The sequence below is a fragment of the Electrophorus electricus genome, chromosome 10, assembly GCF_013358815.1.
Source record: "Electrophorus electricus isolate fEleEle1 chromosome 10, fEleEle1.pri, whole genome shotgun sequence".
In the NCBI taxonomy this organism is placed as follows: Eukaryota; Metazoa; Chordata; class Actinopteri; order Gymnotiformes; family Gymnotidae; genus Electrophorus; species Electrophorus electricus.
The window spans coordinates 5,953,569-5,968,123 of NC_049544.1; the positions used below are offsets into that span (position 1 = coordinate 5,953,569).

Here is a 14,555-nt window from a genome sequence, read left to right on the forward strand (position 1 = left end):
GACGCGCGCACATTTTTCAGTTTCCACCTTTGTAGTTCTGAAATGCATTAAAGCTTTTAACTGCGCTAATTTAATCAGCATTGAAAATTTCAGTTCCGGATGAATTTGAGTTCCAAAATGCTTAAAAAAGGAACCATGTGGAGTTGCTTCTTGGGTGGTAGTGTTTGGGTTCAGTTCAGTGTAGGTCCAAAGCAGTATGGGCCCACACATTCACAAAGGGTGTAAAGCTTTTCTTCAGCTTTCACATCGTACACCTGACAACCAATAGCCATTGTCAGGGTAGGAAAATTTGCTAATAAACATGTATATAAGGTTTGACCAGGTCACAAGGATCATTGGCTGGAGAAAAATTCTTCTCTTATATTGGTAAAAATATAACTGGTTACAACATTATTTATTGAACTAGGAAGTACACTATAATAAATAGACAAGAAATACCATGAGTAAGACTGGAGAAATCCCAAACTATTATAAATACATAAACAAAAATGATAATTACAGAAAATCTGACAAAACATTATCCCCAGATGAACCTAGTTATTAAGCCTTTAGTATATTAATTCAAAACCTTTCCTTCTGCAAAAGTTTTTTGGGGAGTCTTGAGAGAATGACTCCACTATCAATTATTCATTAAATTCAGTATGGCACTAAAGGGAATGAAGGCAACCTTCCTGATTGTTGGGTATCTTAAGAGGACCTTCTGGCCCTCTAGGTCCCTTGATGTGATCTTCCTGGAAGTTATGCCACTACAGAAGCCACTCGGCATGTTTGTTACCTCTGTCCCTGCCATCACCATGGTATCGAGGCAAAGGGTGCTCCCATCCCGAACAAAGCAGGCCTGTGCGCTGCACGGAGCGTTCCGTTGCAGTCTGCTCCCACCCATCCTACCCTAGTTAAACAATAACTAGGGAAGACTGTGCATGCTTAAAAGAGAAGAAAAACATGTTGTCATTTCCCATAGTCCTCACACAGGCATTACTTGATGGAAGCTTGAGGGAGAGGCATGGGTAGATGTGCATGAGTACCCAAGGATGTTACACATAAATGCACGCGGCTGCTGGAGCAGTGCTGATGTGAGGAATCTGCCCAGGTGCCGTGTGCTGCAGACAGACCTGCTTCACAGCCACTTCACTTAGTGGACAGTGATTAACGTGGCCCACTAAATGCCTGTGTTTTCCACGTTTTTTTAAAAGCTGAATTCAGACGGAGTGTTGAAATGCAGGTAAATTGTCAAACTGGACGTTCATGTTTGTGAGCGCAGGGAATTCAGGCTTGTAACGGATGACATGACATGGCCCAGTTAAAGGGTGCACCACTTACACAAGGCTGAGCAGGGCTCCCTGGAGCCCCATAGAAGTTTCAGAGCTGATCACATATAACATAACAGAGGTTGAAACTTGGACAGGATTTGAATACAGAGTATCAAATTTTGGACGCAGTGCTGACACTTTGCTAGATGATTCTGCCATTAAGTAGGTGAATGAAAGCGAGTAGCGGAAATTGCTTCAGTCTCCTTTCATTTCCATTTCCACTGATGTCTGAGACTGGACAATCTCAGCACGAGAGTTGACGAGTGTAGAGGAACAAACGCTTCCCAGGAACCGGCTGCCATACTGACAGAAGTGGAGCTCCTACAGAAGGGAGATAATGATGTAAAATTGTTGTTTACACACATGACCACAAGATTTGACCAAATCTTTTTACTGTTTTTCAGTTTTCTTCTTTGTCTTTAGAATGTTCATTTCTGTTTCACTGTTTTAAAGAGCCATTTTACTATATGGATGTACTGATTATTTTGAGGAACCCTGTTTTCATTACTCAAGTAATTACTCTGCATCCCCGGAATCTGGAAATAGACAAAGAAGCCTCTAGGTTAATGAAAAATAAATATGATGAGACATTACGGGATAGGTGTTACGGGATGTCAGGTGGCGTGATGACTCCTGCAGGTGTTCAGCAGGTCAACTTCACCACCTCCTAAACATAGCAAAGGTGGCGAAATAAACGGCCAACAGATTTGCGAAATAAATGACCCAACAGATTTATGAAATGCATGCTAATATTTCTATACAAATGTGTAAGCATGTTTTATTGTGGCTACATTCACACATTTTGAAATGCTCCAATTTTTCACAGTAAACATCAACTTAATTTAGTTGTTATTGTGTCGACAATGCTTGTTCATCCATACGTGATTGCCATCCTGTTTGGCATGTCACTGAAGAAGCTTTTTCAGCCTAGATTCTAATTGCAGCCAGGGGCATTGCAGATATTGTATCTGATCCCACGTCAGCACAGTTGTAATTAGCAACTGTTTTTGTGACATCCTGTTCTTTTAGTGCTTTCATAATGTAGGTGTATGCTGGTTGTACAATATGACCTTTTGGCCCTCCCCTATTGGGGGAGTTTGGAATTGGCTGGAGGAGGAATTCTAGAGGCCCTCTGTTCTGTTTAATTTCTTACCAGAGTACAGTGGAGGGAAATTAGAGCAATACGTGCATGTTTGTGTATATGTAAAAGGCTTGGTGGTTTTGGGTTTCTGAGTGGAGAGGTGTTTGTATATGTGCATGTTTGTGCATTTGTGAAAGAATCAATGTTGTTGAGTTTCTGATTGGAGTGGTTTTCTCATTTGCACTTATTTGGGAAGATTCAATATTTGCAATTCAGAATCTCACTCTCTCACTCTCTCTCTGACACACATGGGGACATGGACAGACACACACACACACACACACACACACACACACACACATACACACACACACACACACATACACACACACACACACACACACACATACATACACACACACACACACACACACACACACACACACACATACACACACACACACACACACACACACACACACACACACACAGTATTCCCATTGGCTTCATATAGCAGGAGGCAAGGTGTGAGACAAAGATAGCATGTGAAAAGTAGAAAGATCTGCTTGCTCCCCTGAGTGTAGGTGTTAAGTTCTGGCCAGTATTGAACTGGTTTGAGCCACAATTTCCTTCCTAAACCTTAGTTCTGCTAAAGGATGTGTTAAATCCACCCTCTGGGCTTCTTCTAAATAATGAGATGTCAGGGTTTGTGAAAAATCCAAACTGATAGGCTTGGCTGCCTTCCAGGGTTTTCTGTTTATCTCCACATGTCCGGTACCTGTGAGCTTCCCTACCGATCAGGACTGTTTCAAAAGCTTGATTCTTTCTTTATTTCTCTCTCTGTCCTTCCCACTCTCTGTCTGTCTCCCTATGTCAGCTGCTGGTCCAAGTAACACTGCTGTTTCCCCTCTGACTCAGACTGCTTCCTCCACGGATTCACCATTTTGATTCACCTGTTGAAAGCTTTGTCCACTCCTGGCTGCGTGTGCTTTTAGGGTTGGTAGTGTTTTTATACTTGTATGGGCTCATGGTGTCTAGGTTGTGTCAGCTGATGGATTGTTTATTGAGAGGAAAGAGCTTACTTTTTTTTTTTTTTTTAGATGGGAAACAGCTTGAATTGCCAGAGAGACACTGTATAGTTCGATGGGTTCTCGGTCTCCAGACTGAATGTTTCTTAAGGGGAAAGAGTTTCAGCTTGTTTTGCACCCTGCTAGGATCTTGCATGTTGCTTTTAAGGGAATATAATAGAGTAAAGATCTTTCCAGTGACATGAGTAAACACAAGAAGAGCATTTTTTAAAAATGGCCAAAGGTTATATAGAGGCCTAGAAAATGTTTGGTTGGTGCACCAGGTCCAGTATAAGTCTATTGAAATTAAGTACCTAGAAAACTAAGGCAAATCACTTTCAAAATGTAATCACTGCAGCCTTAGGATATCTAATTCTCTCCAATTAACTGAGGTGAACAAATCATAAGTGGATTCAAGCATATATCTATGCACACACTGCTGTAAATGCAAATACACCTCGATTTTCAAAAAGCTGTTGTAGGCATATTGGAGAAATTGAGGTTTTCAACATAGTGGGCCTAGTTTTGCACAGACATGAAGACTGCTCGTCATGAATCAGTTCAGCGGATGCTGAGAGTTTTCTTTATTATCACTGAAGTTTGTTGGTTCAGGAAGTCCCGGGGGTCAGGATGACATTCCTGCCGCACTGGTTTCCTGTCAATTGCTATTGTTTGAATCATAATGGGCATGATGGGAGCACTGTGTGGCCTTGTCCAAAAAAGAGAACATTCTCTTTCTTTCTTTTTCTGCCCCTTCCTCTTCTCTTGTATGACAATCCTGAAATATGAGCTTCACTTAGAACTTCACTCTGTGGTTCCAGCTTGGCTTTGCCACAATAGTAATACTCTGATCAATGCTGTGAGCAGCTTAATTAACAAGGACTTGGAGAAACTCCAATGCTAGTAAATGTCAAAACAAGGTATAATCCATGTAGTAAATGTCTTTGCCCTGTACCCAGTGTCAAAACGTATATGAGCAAACACAGGAAATCCAGGAAGTGGCCAAATGAAGCAGAGCTAAGTGATGTGAGCTTGTGGGTATCAGGACAGATGCACCCAGCCACCTTTCCTGCCTGCTGAAACAGTAGACCAGGGTGAGAGCCAAGGACACAGACAGTACACTAATCTGGGAGACAGTAAAATGGCTCTGTGATCTGTGGAGTCTGGCGTACAGCCATCAAATTACAGAGAGGTACAGATCCTCAGTGAGAGGTCACCTGGGAGCATTTCTGAGGATGGAGAGTGTGTTCAGCATACGACATTCTCTTTAAGAAAACATGCTATTTAGTTGTATAGGAAACTGCAAAATCCCAGCTGGCACTTCAAGCTGTATCTGCTTTTCTGTCTTCCTCTCCGAGCGTGTGTGTGAGGGTGTGGAGTGTGTGCTCCTCATCTCTGTTTCTTCGTGTGTTCATGACTTGCTTCAGGTTCACTTCTCATCCTCCTCGTGATCCAGTTTCTGGCCTTCACCTTCACACAGCTTCACTGACTGTGGGAGGAGAACCTCATAAGCTGAGTACTGACAAAGAATAAAATGGGGGCAAACAAGCCAAGCCGAGCCTGCCCGTTGTGCACATGACCATGACCCTCCCACGGCACTCTGAGTGCAGCTCCAGTGCGAGCCCACTCTCTCCTTTATACAGTCACCATTAATGGAGTTTTAGAAGCCGTCGCTCACACTCCCCTTATCTCCCTTTCCTGTCTTCACCCACCCTCTGTTTTTAATGCAAGCGCTATTTCACTTACTCATTGGTTGTGCACATTAGAGGCTGTTATTGCTTTTTGATTTTGTCCACTTATGGCATGAAGCATGAATGCAGACTTGCCGACCTGGGTTATAACACTGAAATGGATCCTGTAATGTCACTGTGAAGGCCAGAACAGTATAGTGTGGGGAGACATGCCCACTTTCTCCCTCTCAGCTGTGTGTGTGTGTGTGTGAGAGAGAGAGAGAGAGAGAGAGAAAGAGACATTTGCACTGCCATTTTTGTGGGCCACTGCTGAAATGGTAATAGATGCCTCACATAATGCTAATGCCCCTGCCTTCTGTTTCTCCACGAGGCCAGCCACGTTGCCGTGGCGAGCTGCATTCTGGGCCTCATTACAACGAGCTTGTTTGTCTGACCATCACAGTCTCTTGGTTTTGATTTTAGACACACACACATACACAGACACACAAGCCTTTATTTCTTCTCTAATACTGTTGTGTTGAATACTGCCGGGTTGATGCTTTACTCTTGCTGTATGGTGGAGTAATCTCATTGGACTATTGATCACCAAGATGGTGCTAGGAAATTGGGGCTAATGGGAGAAGTGTAACGTCTATATTTGGACCTATAACTCAAATAGGGAAATGCTTGGGCCAACATTTTTGAGGGATACCGAACTGTGATTTACATGACCTCTGATGGCTCAGGAATCTTTTCCCTGCTGTGCACTTCTGCATTTTCATTTTAATCAACTGTTCTTCTTCCTATCTCTTCCCTTTGTCTCCTTTTTTCGGTAGTGGTATTTGTGTGCTGTCCTCCTGATATATTCCGGCAGTTCATGGTGCACTTCCGGAAGGTGGGCCTCCCTCAGAAGGAGTTTGTCTTTATCTACATTGATGTTTTTGGACACACGGTGGCGTCCCAGCCTGCCCAGCCCTGGGCACGGGGAGACGCTGACGACGCCTTCGCCAGAGAGGCCTTCCAGGTAAGAAAGAATGAGGGAGACTGGGTGCTTGGGCAGCACGCGTCCGCCTTGATGAACCGCCTTCCCACAGACTCCAGCAGATGCAGAGCTCATGGGGAGGTAGCGAGCAGGACAGTGAGAGGTTGAAGATTGTGTGGAATGAAACAGAGCAGCGGTTAAGCAGAAGAGCCAACAGAGGGTGGAAAAAATCCCGCAGGGAATCTCGTCAGTAAAATGTGTTCGCGTCCAATCGGAATTTATTTCAGGGATAAAAAGCTTTCGCGTCCACTCGGAACTTTTTTTAGGGAGCTGCAGATTAGACAGAAAGTAATAAGAGAGTCAGCGGCAGGATTGAGTGTGATAGCGGCAGGAGGGAGCAGGACGAAGAAAAGCACAGCGGTTAGCATGTTGAGCAGCGTGGTATAACCTGCAGCTCTGATTGTGATTAGAATTGAATTGGCCATAAAGCACACACAGTTGGTGGACAATCAACGCTGCAATAACACAAGAGCCCTAGAGAAAGGAACAGCCAGAAATATCCTGAAAGAGCAGAACACTTATGTCTTTTGTGCTTGAATCAAACATCAGACTTTGGGCTTTTGAAGGAATTTATTCCGCTGAACTAAAATTTCCTACTGTCTCTAAGGTTTTGGTTTGAGGTGGGGGTTTTTTGTTGTGTGATTTTATACTCTATGGTTGGTCTGAAATGGTCAGGTACATCACATCTTGGAAGCAAAGAGGTTTCAATGAAAAATACAAGTTTTATTTTAAATAAGCATTGTGATTTTATTCAGGCATTTCTATTACCCTTTCACTGTTCATTTTTGTAGGCTTGATTGTATTATATTTTGTATAATTACATTACACCAGCATCCAGACAAATAGGACTTCCTCTCTCTCATTACACCTGGTGCTCTGCGTGTGTGCCGGCAGCTGCCCATAGCGGCACATTTTTGGCCTTTCATTTACCCAATTTACACCTGGAATTAACATGTGTTTAGAGTAACTGGACTGCAAGTGATCAGTGCTAGATAAAAGACTAAATGCAGTCATATGTGTCTTGGAGAACCATGGCAAATTTCTGAAACCACATTTGGAGGTGCTCAGGGGAGTCATATGTCTTGAAGTGTCCCCGACATCATTGAGGGACCACCCTAAGTGGAACCATTCTCATTCAGGGACATGGTATCAGAGTGTGCAATTAAAAGTGCCAAAGCTGCTAAATAGGCTAGCTTGTAAACCAAAAACAACAATGTACCATATAAGCGTGTCATTCCTACCAGCAGAAGTAATGTAAGTAGCAGGAAATCTAACCAATTATGGTCAGCTAAGATGCATTCCAATCACATGAAAAGGCTAGGCCTTAATGGGGATGTGTGTCGGCTTAACACTTGTAATCAATCAACTGCTAGCCCCTGTGTCTCTTAGACTTCTCTTCCTGCAACCGCACACACTGTAGAAGAGTCTGGCCTGCCTACATGCAGCAAGCCCAGTTTCCACTTCTAATAATTCTCTCCGTTCGGACTGTAGCACGCTCGGCTCTGCTGGCTTTCAATGGGCACGGCTCAGTCGGCGTGTTCCCGACGCAAGCTGGAGTGGTGTAAACGTGGCTTCCATCCGCTTGGTCATCTTCATCGCTATATGAACCTCACAAGAAAAGCTATAGCTAATACGGCAGTGACGGAAGCCTTAAGCTCGCTGCTGGGTGACGGGGGGTCTGTGTGAGGTCTGATTTATCTGCTTGGAATGAAAGAAGTGGATATGGCTGGAGGCCGATCTCAGTGCAGTTTCTGGGGTTATATATTTTTTAAAGTTTCATACAAGGTAACATTCACTGTATTCCTTCTGGGTTTGTACAGGTGTCTGAGTGCCAGTGAAGTTTTGCTAACCAAAAATGCACTAGAGATGAGCACCTCAATCCACTCCAAAGGCAGCCTTCGTTTTTTAACAGGATGGACTGCGTCATTTTAGCTGTAAATGGCAGCATTTGGTGCCCTCTGCGCAGATGAGCAGTGTTCATCTGCTCCTCATTAGCTGGCATTTTGTTCCCAGAGTGTGAAGATTCTGACCTACAGAGAGCCAGAGAATCCAGAATACAAAGACTTCGTCAGTGATTTGAAAGCTGACGCAAAGATGATGTTCAACTTCACAGTGGAGGACTCCCTGGTAAGACACATCAGCTGTGTGTGTGTGTGTGTGTGTGTGTGTGTGTGTGTGTGTGCGCACACATTTGTGTCTCTTATGACATCACTATTAATATCTGTATTAGATTGTATTAGCTTCTGCAGCCCTGTGCAAATACAGTATGACTCATAGCGCTGAAACACCGAAGTGTGACCTTTCCAACAACTTCAACTAATTTTGAGTAGTACTGATGTGTGCAACTATGTGCAAAAGGCAATATCTCAATTCCTCAATAGCCAATGGGAATGCTGCATGTGTGTGTCTGTGTGTTTTGAATTCTGACCATTTTTGATTATGGAATTTGATCACGTTTTTGATGTTGAGGTGTAATTTAATTAAGAGGAGGAGAGAGGTAGTGAAAACTGCGGTCTAGTACGTAAGGTTTCCATAGAAACTGCACATTTGGGACAGAGGTCCTTCATCAAGAAGTTCAAGGAGGTGAAGCCTGTTTATTTTTTAGTATAATTAAATTATAGAGCTCTTTATTACAGGTCAGTGCTTTCCTCATTTCACTGCTGCCATAGCATCAACTCGCAATGCAAACAGATCACTAAATTAATTATTATTAAAGTGCCTTGTACATATCTACTATTACATGTCTTACACGAGATATAGTAGGTCTCAGTGAGATATAGTGTGTCTCCGTGAGATATAGTAGGTCTCAGTGAGGCACGAGGAGGAAAGGCTGATCATAATCCAGCCTTTAGATGTGCTTATTTTACTGGCTGTGTTAATAAATTTACATATAGCGGTTTATAATATCCCACAGAAACAAGCTTTACTGAAAGGTTACTGGTCTGATACCCTGGACGGGGCAAATGGGGTTGGGGTGGGGGCGTATGAGGGCTTTTCTTCCCTCAGCAATCATGGCTGTAATGTCCTTGAGAAAGGCACCATAACCCCAGCCCCTCCCCAGACTGACTGTGATGATTCTGACTTTTAATATAGCCTATGTAATCCAAGGGTTATAAAACAGCGATGACAGCAACATGTAAAGTGAATGTTTTTAAGCATAATTCATTGAAATGTATTTTTTTACACATGGCTACTTCTTTTCTGTAGTGGTATGCATATATTGGTAGTCTTATAGTTGAGCTTCACACTATAGATTACAGGACGAAGGGTACTTTCCACAGGTTTTACATATCATGTTGAGTTTCTTATATTGATACATAACATATATTTACACGTATTCAAGGTTGTAACTGCATGAAACGCAGCATATATATAAAATGTTATTATTTAAGAAAGGAGCCACAATTATGTTTCTTAATAACACTTACATTTGGGGACATGTATGATTTTTACAGATGTTTTGCAAAATTGGTAAAATTTTTAGGGAGATTAAATATTCCTGACATGAAACAAATTTGAAAACTTGAAAAATCTGGAAAACTTAGTCTTTAATGCCCTTTTCAAACATACATGCAGGGGGATCGTGACAGTTTTGAACATTTAGTGGGAACTAATATGCCAGTGGTGGCTCTTATGGACTTTATCATCTCTACCACATTTGTGGTTCTCCCTTAGGGTTATTGTGTGGTACGGCAGGGTCTGTAATGCCAAACAATCCACAGTAATGTCGAATGCCTTCTCGGGGGTGACCCTGAGTGTACTCAGGCACTGGAACCTTGCCTGGTTTATGTTTCTGTCTCAGTCCTGGCTGTATTCCTGCAGAGGGCCAGACTGTAGCAGAGTCAGGATGTGGCATCATGAGAAACAGCAGGCAGTGCTACACTCTGCCTCTAAGAAGGAAATCACATGAGAGGGAGCATGGGACTATAACAGTAACATAATTTGTTGCAGCCTACAATATATCATCACATAGCTAATTATTATACCTATAAATTATAACTATTATTATCTATTATTGATTGTGGGAAAGGCAAGTATATTGTGAAATAAGGCCTGTCATTGCCTTCACCTTAACAGTATGGAAACATTTCTATTCACATTCATTGCTAAGTAAATTGAATAGCATACTTTTTGAATACAACAACATACGATGGGCTAAAAGGATGGGCCCATGCGTTATGTTCATCACACTTTAAAGGTTAGAGAGGGTAAATTCTAAAGTCAGAAAAACAGGGAAAATGTACATTTGTACTACAGTGTAACTACATTTGTAGATAAACTGGGGGCAAATCCACGAACCTGTAGTCTGGTATGTGAAATGCGATGGTGAAGATGTTCAAAAGATTCATTCGGCTGAAAACGCAAGATCAATGAAGACAGCCATCAAAGAGATTAAAGAGTCTAATGACTCTCTATAATCGATAATGTGAGGCGCAACACCTACTTAATCATGTAGGAGCAGTTTTAGGAATGTTCGCGCTGTAGAATCGGCTGGCGATCCGAACATTGACTCTGGTTTGTGTCCAGTGAATCTACTGGATGGCAGGTTAGCTTCGCGGTGTATAATCTATGCTTATCCTGAGCTCGATTTGTGGAAAACCCTCCAAATATAAAGAGTAATATTTGCCACTGTTTTATTTGAACACCAAAGAATTCTTTATAGGTTTGTTGGTCAGCGCATCTGTTGCCTGAACAGGTAAAACTCTAGCAAAGAATCACCTATGAATCTCTTAGGAAATCAGCAGTTATAAAAAAAAATATTTAAGTTTCTGTACTTTTCCGGCAGAAATCTTCATTCTCACTGAAAGTCTGGATTTTAAGAGGGCTATTTTAGTAGTTGAGTTTGACACCCTGTTTTGAGTATTTCAGTAACGCAGTGCAAGGCTGCAGCTAGCCTGCTCCTCTGCTCTGCAGCTATCGACATATGACAGAGATGTGCGCTACTTGTGAGCAAATCATGCAGATCCATACACAGCACTCAGTGTTTGCTAGCTAACGTGATCATGTACGCACATTACGATGAGACTCAGTCAGGGAGTGAAGATTTCTCTTCTAAGCCAACCTAAACCCTGGCAGTGCCGGAGTGACTTTGCTAGACAGTCCAGTTGGCTTATGATTTTAATGACTGTAATGACGAGTGTAGTCATCACTGTCGACGCTCATACTGTGTGTTGAATTCTCTATCGATGCCTCTCTTCTGTGCTATTTTAGAGACGTCTACAGCAGACAGACAAGGCTAGTTCATCTAACCACCACCCCGCTGGCTAGTCTTTGAAAAAGGTATCCTACAGATGAAATCTGCTACAGTAGATTAAATTAGACACTTCACTCAGACAAACTGATAACCTCCAGAAAGGCAAATTAATATTGCAGACATATTCAATGCTGCCCTCAGAAATGTTTCATAGGGGTGGCCAGATGGGACCACTGACATTCTGGGGCTGGCACACCAAAACCAAACGCCGATATTTTATTATGCCCCCGGTCGTAGCGTGATACAGTGATGGCGCCCCTGGTCAGAGTGTAATATATCAGATAGAAGCATATTATGCAGCATATTATGCTTGTGGTGGAGGTTCCTGGGAGAGCCAGTGATTATATAAGGGTAGATCTTGCCCCTCCACTGGGGCAATATTACTGGCCATATTCCTGTGACCTGGGATTGTATGGGGTTCAAGGTGAGCTTGCCCGTGTGAGTTCTAGGTATGTTGTGTGCATGCAACCTGTATATCTGTGCATTAAGTTCTGACTGCTCTCTATTAAGCAGGCTGATGCCCTGAGGACAAAAGCAGAGTCAGAACCAGCTGGTTCTGGAGTTTATGATTCGTTACTGTCTGCCAGATGGCAGCAGTAAGAACAGACTGAGACTCGGTGGGTGGAGCAAGCAGTGCTTGGTGTATAACTCCAGGAAGGAAGGGAGTGTGACCCTGCAGATTTGGGCAGTCTGCACCACCCTGAGCGCATTGCTGTCGGGAGCAATGCAGTATCACCGTCCCAGGCAGTGATATAGCCAGACAGGATTCATCCCAAACCGTCTTAGCTTTCTGAGACAGAAGAGGCACTGTGCCTTCATCACTACACATCGGGTGTGTCCAGTCCACGTGCGGCCACGTGCGGCCTTTTAAGATGTTGGCCTTCCCTGCCGCATACCCATTGAGAGTAATATGCATTTTCCCTCTCCTGCTTCCTGAAGTCTAGTATTGGCTCATTGGTCTTGTTGACATTAAGTAGAAAGCTATTTTCCAGACACAAGTGTGTCGGAACCAATATCCTCATTTTAGGCTGCCTTGTTATCGTCAGGTTTACATCATTGTAGTTAATTACCTAGTAATTAATAATGTTAATGTTAGGCTATTCTTACTTCCTAAAATGGCCTTTATTTAAATAAAGTTTAATAATAGAATTATTGGCTATTCACGTCACATTGCCCTCCAAAAATGATCAGTGTCAGCCTTTGAAAACCCAATATCTGTTGACTACTAGTTAGAAGTACGAGTACCAACTAAAGTTTAAAAAATGACTAAACTAAAAAATGAAGGTGATGGTGAGGTCTCCCACAGCCCACTGCTCACCTTTAGCCAGACCACAGTGGCCCTGATGTCACTTTCAGAAACCCAGCACAGTCTGTTTCATTTCTGCAGCACTTCAAAGGGCAAAATGGGGGAGTTTTGTTTGGATTCTGGCCAATATATCTCCCAGCTGATTAAGAAGAATCTTGGACAGTGCTGTAATCAGACATTTTAAACACTTACCCCAACAGAGGATGCTTGATTTTACTTTCCCTTAATCTGCAAGCTCTCAGGTTCACGTGTTTCTTCTCCTGTTTAAGGAGACCAAGTGATTTTGTATAACGTACTCAAAAAGCGAAAAAGAAATAATAGGGTCAAGAACTGTGTGGCTATGAGAGATTTAAATGTTGAATTTCATGCACGCAAATTCTTTATCCACCATACTGTTAACAATTATGTTGTATAGTAAAAAACGAATTCACTAAGATTCAACTCTGCCTTTACAATCAGCTAGTGGTTTTGTCAGACAGCCCCTAATTTGTTTGTTTTTTTCTATTTTGCAAATTTGTTAAGTAAATAAGGGCTGAATATATTCAGAAGCAAAAGTGTAGGTCCTTCATTGTTATATAACCTTTTTAGTAACAAGATTTTTTATAATTAGCAAATATGTTGGCTAAAATTTATTGCACATTTTATGATGTGATTTGCTTTATTCCTTGTGCTTTATTTGCAGATGAACATAATCCCCGGAGGCTTCTATGATGGCCTCATGCTGTATGTTCACGCGCTGAATGAGAGCTTAGCGGAGAGCCAGGGCCAACCCTCAAGAGAGAGCATCACCAAGAGGATGTGGAACCGAACTACTACGGTGAGCTCTAAAAAAACGTGAGAGAAGAAGGGCAAGCTGCTCAACTTCAGCCTATGTACTGCCTGTTCGTAAGACAGAAATTTGTGCTGATAGGGTGAAGGTTATGAAAAGATGACATGGTGTTTCCTCTCCTTCAGCTGTCCTATCAAGGGCTTCCCTAATGCTGAGAGGATTTTGCTTGCAAAATGACAGATGTGCGAACAACTGCAAGGCGTTAGTTTCAGTCTCTTTCTCGCAACTTCTGTCAGCCACTCATTTTAATGTAAGAGGGAAATGAAAGCAGACAATGGAGCGCAGGACTGCAGACTCCTTTAATCTTTGAATAGATTTCTTTCCTGCCCTTGAGCCATTGATTCAGTCTCGTGTTCAGTGTTGTGTTTGCTCTTCCAGACCTGAATGAATAATTGAGTGGTCAGGGAGGCACGTGTCTACACAGGTGCAATGAAACCCCCCTCAGCTCACATATCACTGCATCACCTCTACCTCCAACACCACGGCTCGATAAAGCAGAAGCCATTCAGAATGAGATGGGCCCGATTTAATCCCCGATCCCTTCCCTGCGGGGGAATGGACTCCAGCAAGCAGACAGGTGTATTTATTCTGGAATTCTGCAAACCCAGGGAAAACAAACGTTCAAATTGGGAAGTCTGTTATAAAACAGAGCAGTATGCAACTGTAGTTGGTGGTCCCCTTCACCAGACTGTGTGTGGGTGGAGGGTGTTCATGCACGCGTGTGTTTGTGTGTAGCGGAAACGCTTCTGACTAGCACCAATGTGTCAAAGATGAAGAACAGAAGTAGTAGTTACACTTCTCGAAAGAGAAGCACTTCAGACTCTAAAGCCTGCTGCTTGTACAGTTCTTGACCACTTTAATACCGAGGTCCATTCTAGATTGTGGTTTCATTCATGTATGCGTTGTGCTCTCATGTTCCCATGGTGCATATCCAGTGGAGATAACCAGGACTGTAATCAGTTCAGTCCAGGTCATCTGCCTATCTTTAAGCCCTGG

The 14,555-nt window shown here is 42.8% G+C and overlaps 1 protein-coding gene across 1 annotated transcript in view; it reads left to right on the forward strand.

The window, feature by feature from the left end:
• The window catches only part of npr1b (natriuretic peptide receptor 1b), a 45,595-nt gene that overhangs the window by 8,581 nt on the left and 22,459 nt on the right, over positions 1–14,555 (forward strand). The window contains exons 5-8 of the mRNA XM_035531161.1: positions 5,965–6,152; positions 8,184–8,297; positions 13,413–13,547; position 13,641. Of these exons, the coding sequence (XP_035387054.1) occupies positions 5,965–6,152; positions 8,184–8,297; positions 13,413–13,547; position 13,641 (438 nt within the window). The remainder of the gene's footprint in view (positions 1–5,964; positions 6,153–8,183; positions 8,298–13,412; positions 13,548–13,640; positions 13,642–14,555) is intronic.